The 23481-nt window shown below is 43.3% G+C and overlaps 1 protein-coding gene across 3 annotated transcripts in view; it reads right to left on the bottom strand.

The window, feature by feature from the left end:
• RTN3 (reticulon 3) overlaps positions 1-23481 on the bottom strand; it is a 74032-nt gene that overhangs the window by 6173 nt on the left and 44378 nt on the right. For all 3 annotated transcript variants that reach the window (XM_053560575.1, XM_053560576.1, XM_053560574.1), the window contains 3 exons: positions 3423-3630; positions 2186-2324; positions 1414-1483 (listed from right to left, as the gene is read on the bottom strand). In XM_053560575.1, coding sequence (XP_053416550.1) covers positions 1414-1483; positions 2186-2324; positions 3423-3630 — 417 coding nt within the window. The remainder of the gene's footprint in view (positions 1-1413; positions 1484-2185; positions 2325-3422; positions 3631-23481) is intronic.

Genomic DNA, 23481 nt, shown 5'->3' with positions numbered 1-23481 from the left:
CATGCACATGAGTTGGCAGGTTCAAATCCAGCCTGGGCCTGCCAAACAACAATAATGGCTGCAACCAAAAAATAGCCGGGCGTTGTGTCGAGTGCCTGTGGTCCCAGCTACTTGGGAGGCTGAGGCAGGAGACTTGCTTGAGCCCACGAGTTGGAGGTTGCTGTGAGCTGTGATGCCATAGCACTCTACCCAGAATGACAGCTTGAGGCTGTTAAAAAAAAAAAAAAAAAGGGGGGGGGGCGGCACCTGTGGCTCAGTCGGTAGGGCGCCGGCCCCATATACCGAGGGTGGCGGGTTCAGACCCGGCCCCGGCCAAACTGCAACCAAAAAATAGCCGGGTATTGTGGCGGGCACCTGTAGTCCCAGCTACTCGGGAAGCTGAGGCAAGAGAATCGCTTAAGCCCAGGAATTGGAGGTTGCTGTGAGCTGTGTGAGGCCACGGCGCTCTACCAAGGGCCATAAAGTGAGACTCTGTCTCTACAAAAAAAAAAAAAGATTTTTTTTCTTTGCAGTTTTTTTTTGGCCAGGGCTGGGTTTGAACCTACCACCTCCGGCATATGGGGCCTGCGCCCTACTCTCTTGAGCCATAGGCGCTGCCCAAAATAGTTCCTTTTCTTTTTTTTGAGGCAGAGCCTCAAGCTGTCACCCTGCGTAGAGTGCTTTAGCATCACAGCTCACAGCAACCTCAAACTCCTGGGCTTAAGCGATTCTCTTGTCTCAGCCTCCCAAGTAGCTGGAACTATAAGTGCCCGCCACAGCACCTAGTTTTTGGTTGTAGTTTTCACTGTTGTTTGGTAGGCTGGGGCGGATTCGAAACAGCCAGCTCTGGTGTATGTGGCTGGTGCCTTAGCCATTTGAGCTACAGGTGCCAAGCCATAAAAATAGTTTCTATATGGCTTGGTGCCTGTAGCACAGTGCTTACAGCACCAGCCACATGCACAGAGGCTGGCAGGTTTGAACCTAGCCCTAGCCAGCTAAACAACGATAACTGCAACAACAAAAAATAGCTGGGCGTTGTGGCGGGTGCCTATAGTCCCAGCTACTTGAGAGTCTGAGGCAAGAGAATTGCTTAAGCCCAAGAGTTGGAGGTTTCTGTGAGCTGTGACGCTACAGCACTCTACCGAGGGTGACATAGTAAGACTGTCTCCAAGAAAAAAAAAGTTTCTATAAATAAGATCCCCATATTTTATTTATTTATTTTTGGAGACAGAGTCTCATTGTATCGCCCTCAGTGATACTGTTCTGATAGCCTTTTATAACCAGTGACCACAAACACAGGTCCCTCTAGTCTACTTCAAGGTCTCTATGGATACTAACGGCTGGGTCTTGCTGAATGAGTGGAGCCATGCTGGGCATTCTCTTCACTCTTACTCTTCTTCAAAGAACATGGAGACATTTTCCCTGCCATCTTACCAAGAATCAGAAGGGTGATTCCATTAAAAACGGCACCAACATAGGTCATCAGCCACATGAAGACAGCCAGCTGTGAAGGCCAACGTCAGAAGATTAAGTAGGAATAACCGTAAGGTACATGTCAGGTTAATTGATGCTATCTATCCCCCTTCAGCTATTTAGCGATGCTGGCATAGATAATTTCAAAATGAAGCTTCCCTCCCTTGTGCTACCCATCTGAGAGCTTGTGAGAGAATTCTGTAGCTCTCGCGTGTTTAAAGACAGACCAACTGCACTGCTACCAACTGTATCACCATAGTCCAACTATATCACCACTTCTCTAGCAGGAGGCAAGACCTCTCTCTGTTGATCCCTATCCCTACTTTTTTTTTTTTTTTTTACAGTTTTTGGCCAGGTCTGGGTTTGAACCCGCCACCTGCGGCATATGAGGCCAGCGTCCTTCTCCATTGAGCCACAAGAGCACCCTATCTGCACTTTTTTTTCTCTTGAGACATAATCTTGCTCTATCACTCAGGCTAGAGTACAGCTGGTCTTGAACTCTTACCTCAAGTGATACCTTCCCACTTCAGCCTCCCAGAGAGCTAGAGTAACAGGAACAAGCCACTGTACCTGGCCCCATTTTTATAGATTAACTGGGACAAACACACCTTGGTTTTGTTTGATAAAACCCTATATCAAAACCCTGGCAAAACCCTGCAGTTTTGCCTCCGAATTATAACCCATTCCCTGGTTTTTCTCAGCCTGACTACCAAAAGCTACAGAAGTTACAAACCTTCAAGGAGTCAACCAAATCTTCCACCAGAAAAAGACGAATAATGAGCTTCAGGGCCCTGTTGATGTGTACCATGGCAGCGTTCATGTAGTTATGGAACGCTTCTGAGGACAGAGTAATGTCTACGTCCAGGTAGGCTCTTCCAGAACAAACAGTCACATATTTGACACGGAAGGAAAAGATTTTTTATTAGCACAGCAGTTCTTTGGAATGTGACACTGTCTCCCAGGATGCATTTTAGAAATCTATAGGAGCCATTTTTACTGTCATGGGGTAGGAGGTGGGGAGATACCACTGTCATTTAGTGGGCAGAGGCAAAGATGCTAGATGTCTGCAAAGTGTGGGACAGTCATGCACACACTGTGTTCTGCGTAGCTTTTATTGACTCATTGGATATCATGAAGGTGAATCTATTTGTAATTAAGAGACCAGAACATATAAAAACAAGGTATTTTTTCTATTTTTTTTTTTTTTTTAGAGACAGAATCTCACTTTGTTGCCCTTGGTAGAGTGCCGTGGCATCACAGCTTACAGCAACCTCTACCTCTTGGGCTTAGGTGATTCTCTTGCCTCAGCCTCCCAAGTAGCTGGGACTACAGGCACCTGCCACAATGCCTGGCTATTTATTTTGAGACAGAGCCTCAAGCTGTCGCCCTAGGTAGAGTGCCGTAGCATCACAGTTCACAGAAAACTCCAACTCCTGGGTTCAAGCAATTCTCTTGCCTTAGCCTCCCTAGTAGCTGGGACTACAGATGCCCACCCAATGCCTGGCTATTTTTTGGTTGCAGTTGTCATTGCTGTTTGGCAGGCCCGGGCTGGGTTTGAATCCGCCAGCTCTGGTATATGTGGCTGGTGCCTTAGGCGCTGAGCTACAGGTGCCGAGCCTGATTTTTTTTTTTTTTAAAGACAGAGTCTCACTATGTTGCCTAACCTAGAATGTAATGGTTATTCACAGGTGTGATTATAGTTCATTGCAGCCTCAAACTCCTGACCTGGTGAGAGGCTGGGATTAGTCTTCTTTGGTCCTGAAGTGTGAGCCTCTAACTTGTCAAAAAGTTCTTAGCTCTTAACTTGGGCACTTCTTAAGATAGATGGTCTCAAAGCCTCTAGCTGATGTTTCATGTCCCTATCCAACTGCATCAGGCCTACAATAGGGCCATAAATGATTTGTAGACCTGACCAGCCTCAGCAAACCTCTCAACTAAAATGTAGAATGTTGCTTGTGAAAGTGACTCACTTGAATGGATGGCCTTCTTCTGACTTCTGTACAGCTTGGATGACAGATTTGTAGACCCTGAAGCTGATGGTGACAGACAGAAGAGCCAGAATGAGGTAAGAAATCACACTGATGACGCTGAAAGCTGCCAGGGAAAGCAGCATGATCAGTGTAGTGCCAAAGACAAATCCAGTCTTCTTCACATCCCGCCAGAAAATCAGATCATGTACTGTCAAAAGAAAAGGTAATACAAGTTATAAGAAAACCCCCAAGTCCAAGGCCAGGACTGCTCTCTGGCTATATCTCTCATTCCTGGGGAGCATCATACTAGCACACAAACATAGGTAATACCCTACTTTAAAGATTCTTTTTTAGGCTCGGCGCCTGTGACTCAAGCATTAAAGGCGCCAGCCACGTACACCTAAGCTGGTGGGTTCGAATCCAGCCCGGGCCTGCCAAACAATAATGACGGCTGCAACCAAAAAATAGCCAGGCGTTGTGGCGGGCTCCTGTAGTCCCAGCTACTTGGGAGGCGAAGGCAGGAGACTCGCTTGAGCCCAGGAGTTGGAGGTTGCTGTGAGCTGTGACGCCACCGCACTCTACCAGGGTGACAGCTTGAGGCTCTGTCTCAAAAAAAAAAAAAAAGAAAGAAAGAAAGAAAGAAAGACTCTTTTTTAGAGCTCCAGTTGCGCAATTGGGTAGCACATGGTACTGATCAAGACTCTCTTTTGGGGACCAGGTGCAGTGGCTCACCCCTGTAATCCCAGCACTTGGGAGACTCTTTTTTTTTTTAAAGAGACAGGATCTTGCTACATTGCCCAGGCTGGCCTTAAACTCCTGGGCTCAAATTATTCTCCCACTTCAGTCTCCTGAGTAGCTGAGGCTATAGGTGCCTGCAATCATGTCCAGCTCTAAAAGCTCTAAGGGAGCTTTTTGAAAATCAAATGATGTCAGGGGTTATGATTCTTGCTGCAAAAAGGATACAAAAGGCTTCCTCCCTACACTGATTCAAGATTTCAGGATAGGCTTATAAAAACTTACAAGCTTACTTTGGCTATGGAAGCATGAATAAAGTGCCATTTACCTTAAGTGTTTTGGCAGAAAAAAATTAAGCAAATATGGCAAAACCTTGCTAACTGTTGACTAAATTAAGCATACCATGAAATTAGCTGGGTCAATAGACTATAAAACCAAAGCTAACTTGAAATGCCCCTAACTTTGGGGCAGGAAGCATAAAAGAGGTAAATAAAAACAGACCAAGCTCTATTAGTGCTGTTATAATGCAACACTAGTTTCTATGTTAATCTGAAAAGAATTCAGGAAGGATTATAGCTAGGGGGCCATATTAAATTGTCCAAACAATAATACTTTTTTTTTTTTTGTAGAGACAGAGTCTCACTGTACCGCCCTCAGGTAGAGTGCCGTGGCATCACACGGTTCACAGCAACCTCTAACTCTTGGGCTTACGCGATTCTCTTGCCTCAGCCTCCCGAGTACTGGGACTACAGGCACCCGCCACAACGCCCGGCTATGTTTTTTTTTTTTGTTGTTGTTGCAGTTTGGCCGGGGCTAGGTTTGAACCCGCCACCCTTGGAATATGGGGCCGGTGCCCTACTCACTGAGCCACAGGCACCGCCCCAAACAATAATACTTTTAAAAGGTGATGGGCTGTGACTCAAAGGAGTAGGGCGTTGGCCCCATACACAGGAGGTAGTGGGTTCAAACCCGGCGCTGGCCAAAAACTGCAAAAAAAAAAAAAGTTGAGTTGGGGTACTATTAATAATTATGCCAGGAAACAAAATAGGTATAAACCAGGACAATTCCAGGCAACTGGGTCTTACAGTTGGGGACTCCAAACTGGGAAAATCTAAATTCTTCTAGCTAAAGACACCTTCAATTCCTAATGACAGCTGTTGGCAAATAATCTGGCATTTGTTACCTTTTGCATTTCTTTGCAACCTCCAACTCCTGGGCTTAGGCGATTCTCTTGCCTCAGCCTCCTGAGTAGCTGGGACTACAGGTGCCTACCACAATGCCCGGCTATTTTTTTGTTGCAGTTTGGCCAGGGCTGGGTTCGAACCTGCAACCCTAGGTATAAGGGGCTGGCGCCCTACCCACTGAGCCACAGGCGCCGCCCACCTTTTGCATTTCAATCTGTAAAGATGGAAACACTAACAGACCCACTGGGTCTTTCCTCCCAGCCACTCTACTTACAAAGAGTAACAAAGGCTTTGAAGTTAGAGAGACAAGATTTTGAATCCTGGTAATTGCTAAAGATACTACTTTAACCTTACAAGCCTCCATTTCCTCATCTGGAAAACAAAGTAAACGGCCCCTAATTTCTAGAGTTGTTTTATTTTTATTTATTTTTTATTTTTGCAGTTTATGACTGGGGCTGGGTTTGAACCTGCCACCTCCCGCATATGGGGCTGGCGCCCTATTCCTTTGAGCCACAGGCGCCGCCCACTAGAGTTGTTTTAGAGTGTAAGAATGCTAACACCTGGAGAATGCTTAACATGGTAAATGATACAAACACTCAAATTTTAACTATAATCCAAATAAGGTTAACCCAGAAGAGTGGTTTGGGATAAAATGAACCTGAGTCTGATTCCAGCTGACCATATAGCACCTATTCCTCCCTATATTCAGTAAAGGGTATATGGGGGTATGTATTATGCTTGCAATTCTATTGCAGAGAAGAATTCTATTCTATTCTTTTACTGCAGATGTATTATGCTTGCAATTCTTCTATTGCAGAGACAGAGAAAAAGAAAGCTTGAAGGATAAGGGTGGGGCCCACAGATGAGGACCCTGATGCATGAAAGAAGGGATGATAAAGAAGACAGGCACCTAAATGCAAATTAGAAAAAGGCACCCTGTCCGCATGACTGTTACTGCCATCTGCTGGAAAACTGTTGCAAGAAATATTTATTTATTTATTTTATTATTACTTTTTTTTTTCTTTTTGAGACAGAGCCTCAAACTGTCACTCTGGGTAGAGTGCCATGACATCACAGCTCACGCAACCTCCAACTCCTGGGCTCAAGCGATTCTCCTGCCTCCGCCTCCCAAGTAGCTGGGACTACAGGCACCCGCCATAATGCCCGGCTATTTTTTGGTTATAGCCGTCATTGTTGCTTGGTGGGCCCAGGCTGGATTTGAACCCGCCAGCTCAGGTGTATGTGGCTGGTGCCTTAGCCGCTTGAGCCACGAGCGCCGAGCCTATTACTTTTTTTGAGACAGAGTCTTAAGCTGTCTCCCTGGGTAGAGTGCTGTGGAGTCATAGCTTGCAGCAACCTCCAATTCTTGGGCTCAAGTGATCCTCTTGCCACAGTTTTTCTATTTTTAGTAGAGACGGGGTCTTGCTTTTGCTCAGGCCGGGCTGGAACTCCTGAGCTCAAGCAATCTACCCACGTTAGCCTCCCAGAGTGCTAGGATTACAGGCATGAGCCACCGTGCCCAGCCTGTAAGAAATATTTAAACACATGTGAACAGTGCCCCTTAAATGTGTGCAATGTAATACAATCTGCACAATGGTAGAGAAGGCGCTGGGCCTGGTCTTGATAGGCAATAAGTGGGGCATGCTAAGTAACAGCGGGGACAAAAGAAAGAGAGCCTGGGAAAGCTGGCTTGGTACATCAACCTTCTGGAATGGTCTTCCCCACAACTCGCCATGACTTGCTCCTGTCCTTGGTTCAGGTCATGGTTGGGGGCCACCTCCACAGAGACTGCCCCCTAGCTAATATCCCTTCCTATCACCACTCTCATCTCCTTATCTGGCTTTAGTTTTCTTCAGGCCACCTACCATTTTATTTGTATTAGGCACTTCAGAACTGTTGTTGAGAGCTTGAGGCAAACTAATAACCAAACCCCAGCAAAACTTCAGTTTCTAATTTTTTGCTGATAAACCCCCTCAAACTAGTCAAGTCTCTGCGACAAATCTATTGAATACAGTAGACAAATTATTCTGAATGTGGAACACCAAAGAAAGGAGACTGGCATGTGGTTTTTAGAAACTTTTTCCTCTCTGATCCGCTGGGAAAAAATTAAGATGAAAAATAAGAGGAAAAGGCTCGGCGCATGTAGCTTTGTGGTTAGGACGCCAGCCACATAAACCAGTGCTGGTGGGTCTGAACCTGGCCTGGCTCCGCTGAACAACAACTACAATAAAAAAATAGCCAGGTCCAGGCAGCGCCTGTGGCTTAGTCAGTAGGGTGCCGGCCCCATATACTGAGGGTGGCAGGTTCAAACCCGGCCCTGGCCAAACTGAAACAAAAAGTAGCCGGGTGTTGTGGCGGGCGCCTGTAGTCCCAGCTACTTGGGGAGGCTGAGGCAAGAGGATCACCTGAGCTCAAGAGCTGGAGGTTGTTGTGAGCTGTGACGTCACAGCACTCTACCAAGGGTGACAAAGTGAGACTCTGTCTCTAAAAAAATAAAAGAAATAAAAAAAGACAGGCCAGGCTCAGTGGCTCATGTCTGTAATCCTAGCACTCTGAGAAGCCACAGTGGGTGGATTGCCTGAGCTCACAAGTTCGAGACCAGCCTGAGCCAGAGCGAGACCCTGTCTCTAAAAATAGCCAGGCGTTGTGGTGGGCGCCTGTAGTCCCACCACAGGTGGAACTTGGGAGGCTGAGGCAAGCGGATCACCTGAGTTCAAGAGTTAGAGGTTGCTGTGAGTTATAACACCATGACACTCTAACTAAGGGGGACAAACTGAAACAAGAAAGAGGAGGAGGGGAGGAGGAGGGGAGGGGAGGGGAGGAGAGGAGAATAAAAAAATCCCAAGAACAAAAAAACTTTAAAGTAGTCTACCTCTTGCCCGTATTAAGGATGCCAGCTGCAGTATCCATTTTAAACCAAAAGAGGGCACTAACACATCAACGTAATCTCAGGCTAAAGAAAAAGAAATCCGTCTGTGCTAATCCAAGCGGTAATGAGAATAAACCTCGTTCACTTGTAAGGCTGAGGGGCGTGGACTGCTTGCGCTCAGGAGTTCAACAGCAGTCTGAGCAAGAGTGAGACCCTGTCTCTAAAAACAGCTGGGCGTGGTGGGCGCCTTGGGAGACTGAGTCAAGAGAATTGCTTGAGCCCAAGAGTTTGAGCCCAGGGCAACTGAGGAGACTCTGTCTAAAAATAAATAAACAAACAAATCTTGTTGATTCCTTATCCATTAATTTTATTACGCAATTTGGGAAATGCTCTTGGTTTGACTGGAACTTCAGCCATTCCCAAAGGTCAAGTGACTTTACTCTCCCTAATATACCACATATACTTCAAAGCCATAAAAGAAAGGCTGTTTATTTTAATTTCTTTTAAGAGACAGGGTCGCACTACTTTGCCCAGGATGGAGTACAATTGCAAGATCATAGCTCACTGTAAACTCTAACTCTTGGGCTCAAGTGATCTTCCCAGCCCAGACTTCTGAGTGCTAAATTGGAACTACAGGCATGCACCACCATGCCCAGCCAGTTTTTTAATTTGTTGTAGAGATGAAGTCCTGCTATGTTGCCAGGCTGGTCTTGATCTCCTGGCCTTAGAGATGCTCCTACTTTTGTGGGCTCCCAAAGTGCAGTGATTATAGACATGAACCACCAAGTCTAGCCAGAAAGGCTATTTAAATGTTTATTCTGAAAATGAGTAAATGTGAAAGAAATTCCAACATTTAGTATTCTATCAGCTTTAACTCCATTTTTTCCTTTTTGAGACAGAATTTCACTGGGTAGAGCGTTGTGGCATCATAGCTCACAGCAACCTCAAACTCTTGGGCTCAAGCAATCCTCTTGCCTTAGTTTTTCATTTTTAGTAGAGATGGGGTCTTGCTCTTGCTTAGACTGGTCTGGAACTCATAAGCTTAAGCAATCAGCTTGCCTCAGTCTCCCAGAATGCTAGGATTACAGGTGTGAGCCACTGCACCTGGCCTTAACTCCATTTTTAAAGAACAAAAAACCTCCAATTCAAAGATCTGGGATGGGGGAGGTGGCTCATGCCTGTAATCCTAGCACTCTGGGAGGCTGAGGAGGGTGGATCCCCTGGGCTCAGGAGTTCAAGACCAGCCTGAGTGGAGTGAGACCCCATTTCTATTTTTTTTTTTTTTTCAGTTTTTGGCTGGGGCAGGGTTTGAACCTGCCACCTCTGGTATATGGGGCTGGCGCCCTAATCCTTGAGTCATAGGTGCCACCCACCCCGTCTCTATTAAAAATAGAAAAACTAGGCTTGGCACCTGTAGCTCAGTGGCTAGGGTGCTGGCCACATACACCACAGCTGGTGGGTTCAAATCCAGCTTGGGCCTGCCAAACAACAACAAAATAGCTGGGCATTGTGGTAGGTGCCTGTAGTCCCAGCTACTTGGGAGGCTGAGGCAAGAGAATCGCTTAAGCCCAAGAGTCTGAGGCTGCTGTGAGCTGTGATGCCACAGCACTCTACTGAGGGAGACATAATGAAACTCTGTCTCAAAACCAACAACAAATCCCCTTCTCTCCCCCAAAAAAACTAGCTGAGTGTTGCCGCAGGTGTCTGTACTCCCAGCTACTTGGGAGGCTGAGACAGGAGGATCTCTTGAACCCAAAAGTTTGAGGCTGCTATGAGCTATGACACCACGGTACTCTACCCAGGGTGGCAGAGTGAGAATCTGTGTGTGGGGGGTGTGAGGGCAGGGCACTGTGGCTCATGTCTATAATCCTAGCACTCTGGGAGGCCAAGGGAGGTAAATAGCTTGAGCTCATGGGTTCCAGACCAGCTTGAGCAAAAAGCAAGACCCCATCTCTACCAATAAAATAGAAAAACTGAAGCAAGAGGGTTGCTTGAGCCCAAGAGTTGGAGGTTGCCGTGAGCTATGATGCCACGACACTCTACCAAGGACAACAAAGCGAGACTGTGTCTCCAAAAAAAAAAAAAAAAAAAAAAAAAGATGCAGACATTTTCATATAGATTATTTCTTTTCTTTGGTTACTTTCACATCAATAGTTGTAATAAAACATGAAGCCACTTTTTGAGTTGCAAAAGACATTACGTTAAATGTTTATAAATTCAGTTACAAGTTTTGTGGCTACGAAATGGGTTAATAGTCTGCTCTGCTACAGATTTACCCTTAACCAAAGCAATTTCTCTATAAAATGGCACAGAAGGATCATTGACAGAATACAAAGCTGTTCCTGTTAAAGACAGACACACATGCTTTTGACCATGGACAAGTTTGGCAGCGGGCCAGAGAAATTTGTAGGAACTCCTTTCAAACTAACATTCTCCTCACACTCTTGAGAAAAAACAGTTTTTCATTCATTAAAATAACCTATCATCCCCTTTGCCCTCGATTCCAGATTTATAAAACATGGAAAACAAAATGACATTGTCTACCCCCTCCCCAAATGAATAGTTGGGTGGATCTAAAAATGTGAACTTTTGACCTTAGTTATCTAAAGAACATAATTAAGATAACAAATGCAATGCTGAATCATGATAGAATGGATAAAGACACAAAGCTCTGGCTTTACTTTTCTATCCTCTGCGCCCCCCCCCACCCGCCACTAGATTTAGCTCGTTCTTTGAACACGTTGGACAACTACTAATTTTCTAATTAGTAAACAATGTAGATTTAAGCCTTCCAAAGACAGAGGCTTCAGTTTAAATTTAAACACTAGCTAACTGCTAACAACTGTGAAAACCCAATCTAACTTCAAATGTGATTTAATGCCTTTTGCACTTATTTATTTCTAAGCAATACTCTACACCAGTCAGGTTATGCCAACATATTTCTCCTATGGTTGTGATACACTTGAACTTGTATACTTCTTTGATACTCTGTTAAAATAATGCAGATAAGTGACATGGTTTCAGACTATAGTATGTGACATTAAACTGATTCTTTTCTTCTAAAAAAAAAAAAAAACCCAGACAGTCTCTAGAATCTTTATCAGTAATTAACAAGAGTCAGGTAATGCATACTTGATTTTGAGATCTTATTCTCTCCATCTTCCTGGCAGCTCTATTTTAGTGCTTTCCCCATGGAAACACGGGGATCTAATCAGTAACAGAACAGCTATCCCACCCCCCATTTTATTTTCTCCAACATATAGCAAAATTGAAGAGTTTAGAGTGAACATTCATGTAAGCGCCACCTAGGTTTTACCATAATATTTGTACTGTGGTAAAATATCCATATCATAAAACATACGTATCTTGGCCAATTTTAGCATACAGTTTATTGGCACTAAGTATATCCATACTGTTACACAACCATCACCACTATACACTAACATTTAACTCTACATATCTGCTCCTTTCTCTATATATTAATTTGTTTTTTTGTGTATTTTAAATTGCAGATATCAGAAAATCTACTTCAGCTTGCATTATCACTATTAATGTTCAACATTTTAATGTTTTTTTCTTTTGATGCAAGATGACATACAATAACTACACAATACATTCACTGAGTCTTGAACTCATACATACACCTATGTAATTACATAAAACTACATAGGCTCAGCACCTGTAGCTCAATCGGCTAAGGCGCCAGCCACATACACCAGAGCTGGCAGGTTCGAATCCAGCCTGGGCCTGCCAAACAACGACAACCTCAACCAAAAATTAGCCAGGCACTGTGGCAGGCGCCTGTAGTCCCAGCTACTTGGGAGGCTGAGGCAAGAGAATCGCTTAAGCCCAGGAGTTGCAGTTTGCTGCTGTGAGCTGTGATGCCATAGCACTCTACCCAGGGTGATAGCTTGAAGCTCTGTCTCAAAAAAAGAAAAAAAAAAAACTATATAGAACACTACCATCACCCCAAAGAGTTCCCTTATGCTCCTTCCTAGTCAACACCCCAGAAGCAACCACTGCTCTGATTTTTATCCCTATGTAGTTTGCTGTTTTATAATTTCACATAAATGAAATCATGAAGTATGTATTTTTTGTATTGCTTCTTTTACTAGGTGTAATTTCTGAGATTCCACCATATTGATGCAAGTTTTATTTTATTTTTCTGAGAGTCTTACCTTGTCACCCTCGGTAGAGCATCATGGTGTCATAGCTCACAGCAACCTCAAACTCTTGGGCTCAAGTGATTCTCTTGCCTCAGCCTCCCAAGCAGCTGGGACTACAGAAGCCTGCCACAATGCCCGGCTATTTTTAGAGAACAGGAACAGATCTCACTCTGGCTCAGGCTGGTCACAAACATGTGAGCTCAGGCAATCCACCCGCCATAGGTCCCCAGAGTGCTAGGATTACAGGATCAGCTACCTCACCTGGCCTTTGATGCAAGTTTTACAGGACAGCTATAGATCATGGGTTATCTGTTCCTTCACTGATGGACAACTATCTGTGTGAACACGTTTCCATTTCTCTGCAGTGGAGCTGCTAGGAACAGGCACATGTTAAGTTTCCTAAGAAACTGCTCAACCTTTCTCCAACATATTTGTAATGTTTTACATTATTACCAACAGTTTATGAGAGTTCATTTACTTCGCAACCTCACCTGCCTTAGATGTCATCAGTCCTTCATTTTAACCATTTGGGTAGATGGATAATGATATACTAATTTCTTTCTTTTTTAATAATGTTTTATATTTATGTATTTATTTATTTATTTATTTTTGAGACAAGAGTGTTACTTTGCCACCCTCAGTAGACTGCCATGGTGCCACAGTTCACAGCAATCTCAAACTCTTGGGCTCAAGTGATCCCCTTGCCTCAGTTTTTCATTTTTAGTAGAGAAAGTGTCTTATTCTTGCCTAGGCTGGTCTCCTAGCTGAACTCATGAGCTCAAGAAATCCACCTGCCTTGGCCTTCCACAGTGTTAGAATTACAGGTGTGAGCCACGGTGCCCGGCCTTTTTCTTTTTGTTTTGAGACAGAGCCTCACTCTGTCTCTTGGATAGAGTGCTGTGGCATCATCATAGCTCACAGCAACTTCAAACTCTTGGGCTCAAGAGATTCTCCTGCCTCAGCCTCCCCAGTAGCTGGGACCACAGGTGCCTGCCACCATGCTCGGCTAATTTTTCTTTTTTAGTAGAGATGGGGTTTCACTCTTGCTCAGGCTGGTGTCAAATTCCTGAGCTCAAGTGTGATCCTCCTGCCTTGGCCTCTAAGGGCTCCAGAGGTGCGAGCCACTGTGCCTGGCTGCGATGTTAATTTCAATTATGTGAAAGGTCCAGATGTTGAACCCATTTTCACTGGATTATTGGTCATTTGTACATATTCTTTTGAGAACTGTCAGAATCTTTTCTGTCCAATTACTTTTATTGGGTTGTGTTCTTTTAATGTTGAAGTGCAGTTTATACTTCACCCAAGATACTATTCCTTCATCAGATACACATTTTGCAAATATTTTTCTCCCAGTCATTAGCTTAATTTATCTATTAATAGTGTTTTTTATTAGCAAAGTTTTAATTCTGATGAAGTCTAACTTATTAAGTTTTAATTTTATGATTAGTGCATTCTGTGAGCTAAAAAAAATTTGCATATCTCCGTGCCATGATAAAATTTTCCTATGCTTTAATAAGTTTAGTTTGGCATCGCCTATAGCTCAGGGCACCGGCCACAAACACGGAGGCTTGCGGGTTTAAACCTGCCTGGGCCAGCTGAGAAAACAGTGACAACTGCAACAACCAAAAAATAGCTGGACGTTGTGGCAGGTGCCTATAGTCCCAGCTACTTGGGAGGCTGAGGCAAGAGAATAGCCTAAGCCCAAGAGCTGGAGATTGTTGTGAGCTGTGACGCCACAGCATTCTACCGAGGGTGACAAAGTGAGACTCTGTCTCTAAAAAAAATAAACAAATACAATTTTTCTGGGTGGCACCTGTGGCTCAGTGGGTAGGGCGCCGGCCCCATATACTGAGGGTGGTGGGTTCAAACCTGGACCTGGACAAACTGTAACAAAAAGATAGCTGGGCGTTGTGGCAGGTGCCTGTAGTCCCAGCTACTAGGGAGGCTGAGGCAAGAAAATTGCCTAGGCCCAGGAGTTGGAGGTTGCTGTGAGCTGTATGATGCAACGGCACTCTACTGAGAGCGATAAAGTGAGACTCTGTCTCTACAAAAAATAAATAAAATAAAATTTTATTTTGTGCTTTCTTCTTTGATCTACTGAATATATAAAAGCATCTTGTTAAAATTCCAAATATTTAGGAACTTCCCTAAATATTTTGTTTTCATTGTTTTTAGGGTAAATTATGGCCTTAGGACATATTTTGTATGATTCAAATCCTTTGAAATTTACTGAGTTGTTTTTTCGCCTCGCATAATGTCTATATTGGCAAATGTAAACCTGATAAACTTGTAAAAGAATATGTATTTTGCCATCAGAAGGTAAAGTGTTTTTTTTATTAAGACAGAGTCTCATTTTGTTGCCCTCGGTAGAGTACCATGGTGTCATCGCTCACAGTAACTTTCGACTCTTGGGCTCAAGCAATTCTCTTGCCTCAACCTCCCAAGTAGCTAGGACTACAGGTGCCCACCACAACGCTGGGCTATTTTTAGAGACGAGGTCTTGCTTTGGCTCAGGCTGGTCTCAAACGTCTGAGCTCAGGCAATCCACTCACCGTGGCCTCCCAGAGTGCTAGGATTAGAGGTATGAGCCACTGCGCCTGGCCAAGTGTTCTATAAATATCATCTAGGTCAAAGTGTCTGATCATATTGTTCAGATATGTGTTTGTCTACTTGGTTTATCAAGTGTTGAGAAAGAGATGTTAAAATCTCTAATTATGGGCCAGGCATTGTGGTGGGCACCTATAGTCCCAGCTATGCAGGAGGCTGAGGCAAGAGAATTGCTCTAGCCCAAGAGCTTGAGGTTGCTGTGAGCTATGATACCATAGCACTCTACTGGAAACAGAGTGAAGACTCCAAAAAGAAGATAAAAAAAAAAGAAAGACTTCCTGGTATCTTTTATTATAACGCGTCTCTCTTATTTCTAGTAATACCTTCCATCTTCTCATGCTTACTGTTTGTATGGCATACATTTACAATTTTGGGGGGTATCTTCTTCCATTTACTTTCAACCTGTGTTTTTTATTTAAAGCACATTTTATATAGTCAGCATATAGTTAGGTCTTGCTTTTTTTTTTTTTTTTTGAGACAGAGTCTCACTTTATGGCCCTCAGTAGAGTACCATGACATCACAGCTCACAGCAACCTCCAACTCCTGGGCTTAAGCGATTCTCTTGCCTCAGCCTCCTGAGTAGCTGGGACTACAGGCGCCCGCCACAACACTCGGCTAGTTTTTGGTTTTAGATGTCATTGTGGTTTGGCAGGCCTGGGCTGGATTCGAACCTGCAGCGCTGGTGTACGTGGCTTGCACCTTAACCGCTTCAGCTACAGGCGCTGAGCCTGCGTATTGCTTTTTTATGCTGTCTGCTCCATCTTTTGTAGTGTTTAGTCTAGTAACATACTGATATGATTCCATTAAGTTTCTCTTTTTATTGCTTTCTGTTTTTTGGTCTTCTTTTCTTTTTCTGCCTTCTTTTTTGATCGTGTGAATATTTTATCTCCTGGTTTTTTAGCCATACATCTCTGCATTATTTTAGGGATTAAAATATATTTCCCTGACTTTTAAGTCTACTTGTATGTATTCTATCAGCTTATGAGGAATGGAGAAACCCTTGCTATAGTGTTCCATTTGCTTGCTATATAGTTCCATATACTCATCTTTTGTTATAATTGTCATATGAAAAAATATTATAATACCCGCATATTATAATTTTTGGTTTAAACCAGTGGTTCTCAACCTGTGGGTTGTGACCCCTTTGGGGGTTGAATGACCCTTCCACAGGGGTCGCCTAAATACATCCTGCATTATCAGATATTTACATTACGGTTTGTAACAGTAGCAAAATTACAGTTATGAAGTAGCAACGAAAATAATTTTATGGTCGGGGGTCACCACAACATGAGGAACTGTATTTTTTTTTTTTTTAGAGATAGAGTCTCACTTTGTCACCCCCTTGGTAGAGTACTGTGGTATCACAGCTCAGAGCAACCTCCAGCTCTTGGGTTTAGGTGATTCTCTTGCCTCAGCCTTCTGAGTAGCTACGACTACAGGTGCCGGCCACAACATTCGGCTATTTTTTTGTTGCAGTTTGGCCTGGGCCACCCTTGGTATATGGGGCCAGTGCCCTACTCACTGAGCCACAGGCGCTGCCCAAGGAACTGTATTAAAGGGTCGTGACATTAGGAAGGTTGAGAACCACTGCTTTAAACAGTTATTTATTTATTTATTTATTTAGAGATGGAGTCTCACTTTGTCGCCCTAGGTGCCCTGGGTGGAGTGCTATGAGTTAGCTCTGAGTTTCTATCTAGTATCGTTTTCTTTAAACGAAGAACTTCCTTTAGCATTTCTTGTAGTGCTTCTGATGAAATTCTTAGTTTTCTTTCTTTCTTTTTTTTTTTTGAGACAAGGTTCTTCTTATAGTGCCCAGGCTAGCCTTGAAATCTTCCAGTTTTCCTGAGTAGCTGGGACTATAGGCACATCGCACTGTGCGGGGCTTAGTTTTCTTTTACCTAAAATAAAAATATCGTCTTTATTTTGTTTCCAATCTTGCAGGGTATTTTTGCTAAATATAGAAATTGGGCTGACAGTTTTTCCCATTTGGTACTTTTTTTTTTTTTTTTGGTTTTTGGCCGGGGCTAGGTTTGAACCCGCCACCTCCGGCATATGGGACCAGCACCCTACTCCTTGAGCCACAGGCGCTGCCCTCCCATTTGGTACTTTAAAAGATTTTATTCCACTGCCTTCTAACAACTGTAGTTTATGAGTAAGAAGTTTCCCAGCTTGCATGGGTTAAAAAAAAAAAGTAATTAGTAAGCTCTAAGTGTAATTGTCATTTCTCTGATAAGTCATTTTTCTGCAGCTACTTTCAGGGTTTTCTCCTTATCTTTGGTTTTCAGTAATTTGGCTATGATATACTGTGAAGGAAAGGGCAGCTCACCAGATCTACAATGTCAAGTCTTGCACATGCCAAAGAAAAGTCTGTATTTTCAGGAATGGCCCTTGGCTGGCTCCTCAGAGATGGGCTCTGAGCCACGAGCCATGTAATACCAGTGTGACCAGATAAGTTTATCCTGACAATATAATTTATTGCTCTAGGTATGGTCTGGGGTCTCGGCAGCTAAGTTCACCCATGTGGCACTGTATGCTATCCTAGACATCAAAGACTGAAAGAGTGTATTATTACAGAAGAATCAAGCATGTCCCTGGTGACTCCATTGGAGCCCCAGAAGCTTGCACCCGGTTTCTCCTAGACTTCATGCCACGTGCCTTTTCTCTTTGCCAATTCTTAGCTGTGTCTTCCTATATTCCTAAACTGATTAACTGTCGATATGTCAGTTTGTAAGTCCTATGGTGGGTTCCTCTAACAAATCATTAAGCCCGAGGATGCTCTTGGGGACCCCTGACACATATATTTAAGCATGGTTTTCTTTGTACTTATCCTAGGAAGTATTTGCTGAACTCCTTTTTTTTTTAAATTTTATTTTCTTTTTTGAGACTGAGTCTCATGCTGTTGCCCTGGGTAGAGTGCCGTGGCGTCACAGCTCACAGCAACCTCCAATTCTTGGGCTCAAGAGATCCTCTTTCCTCAGTTTTTCTATTTTTAGTAGAGATAGGGTCTCACTTTTGCTCAGGCTGGTCTTGAACTTGTGAGCTTTCAAGCAATCCAATCACCTCGGCCTCCCAGAGTGCTAGGATTACAGGTGTGAGCCACTGTGCCTGGCCTGAAAAAATTTTCATTGTCACGATCTATCATGGTTGAAATTTTTGCAATACTAGAATTGTGATTAAAAAGCTGAATATTAAAGAAAAACCCCTGAATATCTAGAAAAAAAAATTTTTTTTTTTTTTGTAGAGACAAGAGTCTCACTTTATGGCCCTCGGTAGAGTGCCGTGGCATCACACAGCTCACAGCAACCTCCAACTCCTGGGCTTAAGCGATTCTCTTGCCTCAGCCTCCCGAGTAGCTGGGACTACAGGCGCCTGCCACAATGCCCAGCTATTTTTTTTTTTGGTTGCAGTTCAGCCAGGGCTGGGCTTGAACCCGCCACCCTTGGTATATGGGGCCGGCGCCCCACCGACTGAGCCACAGGCGCCGCCCTAGAAAAAAATTTTTATAATGAAGTGAGCATGACTGAATGAATAAAGCTTTTACGATATCCTACATTATCCTGTGTTTAAAAAATTGCAACAGCTGGGCGGCGCCTGTGGCTCAGTCGGTAGGGCGCCAGCCCCATATACCGAGGGTGGCGGGTTCAAGCCCGGCCCCGGCCAAACTGCAACCAAAAAAAATAGCCGGGCGTTGTGGCGGGCACCTGTAGTCCCAGCTACTCGGGAGGCTGAGGCAAGAGAATCGCTTAAGCCCAGGAGTTGGAGGTTGCTGTGAGCTGTGTGATGCCACGGCACTCTACCGAGGGCCATAAAGTGAGACTCTGTCTCTACAAAAAAAAAAAAAAAAATCGTAATAGCAATGCAAGTGAAAACATAAGCTAATTTATGATCAGTCGACAACATCTGGGCATGAAAACACAAGTTAACTAATGACTGGTCAATAATGTGTTAATTTCTATAGATTGTCTTTTTTTCCTCAGACTGGGTTATATTTTCCTGGTTCTTAAAATGTTGTGCAGGTTTAAATTACATTCTGGTCACTGTGAATATTATGTTGCACAGCTTCTGAATTGTGAAAGCACTGTAATTTGGCTTTCCTCTGCAAAGTACTGATATTTTTGTTTCATTTTTAGTTTTGAGACAAGAGTCTCACTTTGTTGCCCTCAGTAGAGTGCCATGGTGTCACAGCTCATAGCAACCTAACTCTTGGGCTCAAGCGATTCTCTTGCCTCAGCCTCCCAAGTAGCTGGGACTACAGGCCCCTCCACAATGCCTGGCTATTTTTAGTGATGGGGTCTCGCTCTGGCTCAGGCTGGTTTTGAACTCGTGAGCTCAGGCAATCTACCTGCCTCAGCCTCCCAGAGTATCAGGATTACAGGCGTGAGCCACTGCAACTGGCCTAGATATTTTTGTTTTAGCATGCAATTAAATTTGATTAGACTCCAACCATAAACTCTTGTCTCTTGGGCAGTAGCTCAAATTTAAAGTTAAGTTCTTTTACCTTTAACTGGGCTATTTATAAACCTTTAGCCAATGGTGGTTCAGGTATTAAATATCTATTTAAATTTAAAATAAACTGGAAGGATGTACCAGATCTATGATAGTGGTTACCTCTGGTGGGGGCAAGAAAGGAAGCGGGCAAAGTGAATCAAAGAATCCTTTAAATTGGAAGCAAATAGGACCATCAATGTTAACAATTAATAGAAAGTTAATTCCACATAGAAATAATGGGTCTATGCATTTGTACTTTTCTATTTTTTCCCATTTCTTAGAAAAAAAATCCCACCTATAACAACTTCAATGACTATAATATGCTATTGCACGGTTATGTCATAACATACTCAACCAACCTCTAACCATTAATAAGACACGGAGACATCTGCCACTATCATAAACAGTGCTACAATAAACATTTTTGTAGTTGTTTCTGCATTGTTTTTTTGTAAATCTTATGACAAAATAAAACAAAAACAACCACCTTACTTAACTGAATCTTATTTTTCTAAGACATATTTCTGCAACTGGTTTTGCAGAATACTTATTCAATGACATAAAAGTTGGGGTTGTGGGAAGAAGGTGAATTTTTTTTGATAGGAAGCTTTTGGAAGGTATGATGGCAATTAAACATTCACAAATCTCAGAAACATATTAAAGACTCCAAAAATTTCAGTTAACTTGATATAGCTGAACTTGATATAACCCCGTATTTATCAGCCTTTCAATACTGTTTTAGAGTTAGTGGCATCAGTTTGCTGCATGTATTTTTTTTTAGGATAAATTCCTAAAAACAAAATTGCTAGGGCAATTCTAAGTCTTTGTTACATATTGCCAAACTGCCTCCCTGAAAGTTGTAACAATTTACATACCTGTCACCCAACTATATGCCTGCCTATTTCCTTGCATTCTTGCTGATCGGTATACTAAAACACAAAAATCATCTTTACCTAATTAGGTACTGGCACATAATATACAATGAAATAGTGAAAAAAGGCAAGGCCCCCATAGCTCAGTGGGTAGGGCATCAGCCGCATACACTGGGGCTGGTGGGTTCGAACCTGGCCTGGGCCAGCTGAAAAAAAAAACCCACAATGACAACTGCAACAAAAAATAACGGGGCATTGTGGTGGGTGCCTATAGTCCCAGCTACTTGGGAGGCTGAGGCAAGAGAAAGGCAAGCCCAGGAGTTTCAGCTTGCTGTGAGTTGTGACACCACAGCACTCTACCTCAAGGGTGACAGCTTGAGACTTTCTCTCAACAAAAAAAAGAAAGGAAAAAGAAATAGCAGAATAAAAAGAACAATATAATTTTTTTTATTGCTTCTTCAGCCTATTTCCCCCACAGTGTTAGGTAGGACATAATTATAGAAGTAATTTTTTTTTTTTTTTGCAGTTTTTTGCTGAGGCTGGGTTTCACCACCTCCGGCATATGGGGCTACGGCCCTACTCCTTTGAGCCACAGGCGCCGCCCAGAACTAATTTTTTATCCTAGAGAGAAAGACTATTCAGATATACCTATTTAAAACTAGAGATTGGGCTTGGTGCCTGTACTCAGTGGTTAGGGCATCGGCCATATACCCTGGGGCTGGAGGGTTCGAACCCAGCCTGGGCCTGCTAAACAACAAGGACAACTACAGTAAAAACAACAACAAAAAGCTGGGCATTGTGCTCAGGTGCCTATAGTCCCAGCTACTTGGGAGGCTGAGGAAAGAGAATGGCTTAAGTCCAAGTTTGAGGTTGCTATAAGCTGTGATCCCCAACACCCTACGGAGGGCAAAATAGTGAGACTGTCTCAAAAAAAATTGAAAAATAAAACTAGAGATTGATGGATTTTACTAAAATTGTTTATATTTTAAAAGTATTTAAAATATAAGCTATCGGGAAGACCTTTTGGCTTCTTACTCTAATTATACCCGTCTTCTTATAGTACATTCACAAAGCTGTGCAACCATCACCACAATTTAATATTGAAACATTTTCTTTTCTTTTCCTTTTTTTTTTTTTTTTTTTTTTAAGAGACAGAGTCGGAGCGGCACCTGTGGCTCAGTGAGTAGGGCGCCAGCCCCATATGCCGAGGGTGGCGGATACAAGCCCAGCCCCGGCCACAGTGCACCAAAAAAATAGCCGGGCGTGGTGGTGGGCGCCTGTAGTCCCAGCTGCTCGGGAGGCTGAGGAGAGAGAATCGCGTAAGCCCAAGAGTTAGAGGTTGCTGTGAGCCGTGTGACGCCAGGGCACTCTACCCGAGGGCGGTACAGTGAGACTCTGTCTCTACAAAAAAAGAAAAAGAGACAGAGTCTCACTTTATCGCCCTCCATAGAGTGCCGTAACATCACAGCTCACAGCAACCTCCAGCTCTTGGATTTAGGTAATTCTCTCACCTCGGCCTCCCGAATAGCTGAGACTATAGGCGCTCAACACAACGCCTGGCTGTTTTTTGTTGCAGTTTGGCTGGGGCCAGGTTTGAACCCACCACCCTCGGTATATGGGGCCGGTGCCTTACTCACTGAGCCACAGGCGCCGCCCTATAGCCGTCTTCTTTAATTATCATCAAAAATAATCTACTAATTATAGAATTTGATCAATGACAAACTCTCTGAAATTCCACAGCCCCTTTCATCCCTTGCATTAGATTAAATAACTCATTTGATAATTATTTGTAATTAGCATTTTTATAGTCCTTATTACAATACTATAAAGCCAGGCAAACCAATTACCATCACATTAACAAAGGAAGATGCTAAACTAGTTAAACTAGTTGTCTAAAGTCACACTAAAGCAGCAACTTGGCCAGAATTAGACACTGGAATACTTGCCTAATTCCTGCATGCCTCATCGCCCAAAAGTAACTACCTGTAAGAATTCTGACAATTCAGGAAGAAATCTAGAATGTATCAAAGCTAGATCATTTTTTCTTTCTTTCTTTTTTTTAGACAAAAGTCTCACTCTGTGACCTGGGTAGAGTACAGCAGCAGCAGCATCCTAGCTCACTGCAACCTCAAACTCCTGGGCTCAAGTGATCCTCCTGCCTCCCAGAGTAGCTGGGATTACAGGCATGTGTCACAATGCTCAGCTTATTTTTCTATTTTTAGTGGAGATGGGGTCTCACGCTTGCTCAAGTCAGTCTCCAATTCCTGTGTTCAAGCAATCCTCCCTCCTCAGCCTCCCATAATGCTAGGATTATAGGTGTGATCCACCATACCCCAGATGAGTCACATTATTGAAATAATTGAAGACCAACTCCCTTACTGTACCGATAAGTAAACTGAGGCCTCAAAGGTTATGTAAGTTAATTGTTCAAAGTCCTACTTGTAGACATGATAAAGCAAGAACTGGAACCCAGAACTCCTTGATTCCAGTGCAATGATCCTCAATTACTAGAGTAATACAACTATTCCAAATTTTAGGATTTATCAAAAAGCCTCAATGTTTTCACTTATTTTATATTTTTAATTAGGATATCATTCATTCGACAAATAATTATTTAGTATATATTATGTGTCAAGCCCTATATTTGCTACTAAATTTGACCAAATATTTACTGCCTGCTAGGTACTCCATTACCTGTATTTTCACATTTAATCCTCACAATACCATTATAAGGTTAAATGCAGTTATCTCTGTTTTTTTTTTTAAAGAGTTCACTGCTATTTATTTATTTGCGCAGTTTTTTTTTTTGGCTGGGGCTGGGTTTGAACCCGCCACCTCCAGCATATGGGACTGGCGCTCTACCCCTTTGAGCCACAGGCGCCACCCCAGTTATCTCTGTTTTAAAGATTAAAACTTTTTTTTTTGGAGACAGAGTCTCAGTTTGCCTTTGGTAGAGTGCTGTGGTGTCACAGCTCACAGGAACCTCAAACTCTTGGGATCAAGCAATTCTCTTGCCTTAGAGTCTCAAGTAGCTGGGACTATAGGTGCTCGTCATAATGCCTGGTTATTTTTAAAGATGGGGTTTCGCTCTTGCTCAGGCTGGTCTCGAACTCCTGAGCTCAAGTAATCCACCTGCC

Source organism: Nycticebus coucang, chromosome 14, assembly GCF_027406575.1.
Source record: "Nycticebus coucang isolate mNycCou1 chromosome 14, mNycCou1.pri, whole genome shotgun sequence".
NCBI lineage: Eukaryota > Metazoa > Chordata > Mammalia > Primates > Lorisidae > Nycticebus > Nycticebus coucang.
The sequence above is the reverse complement of the archived record's forward strand: the minus strand, read 5'-3'. Positions and strand labels throughout refer to the sequence as shown.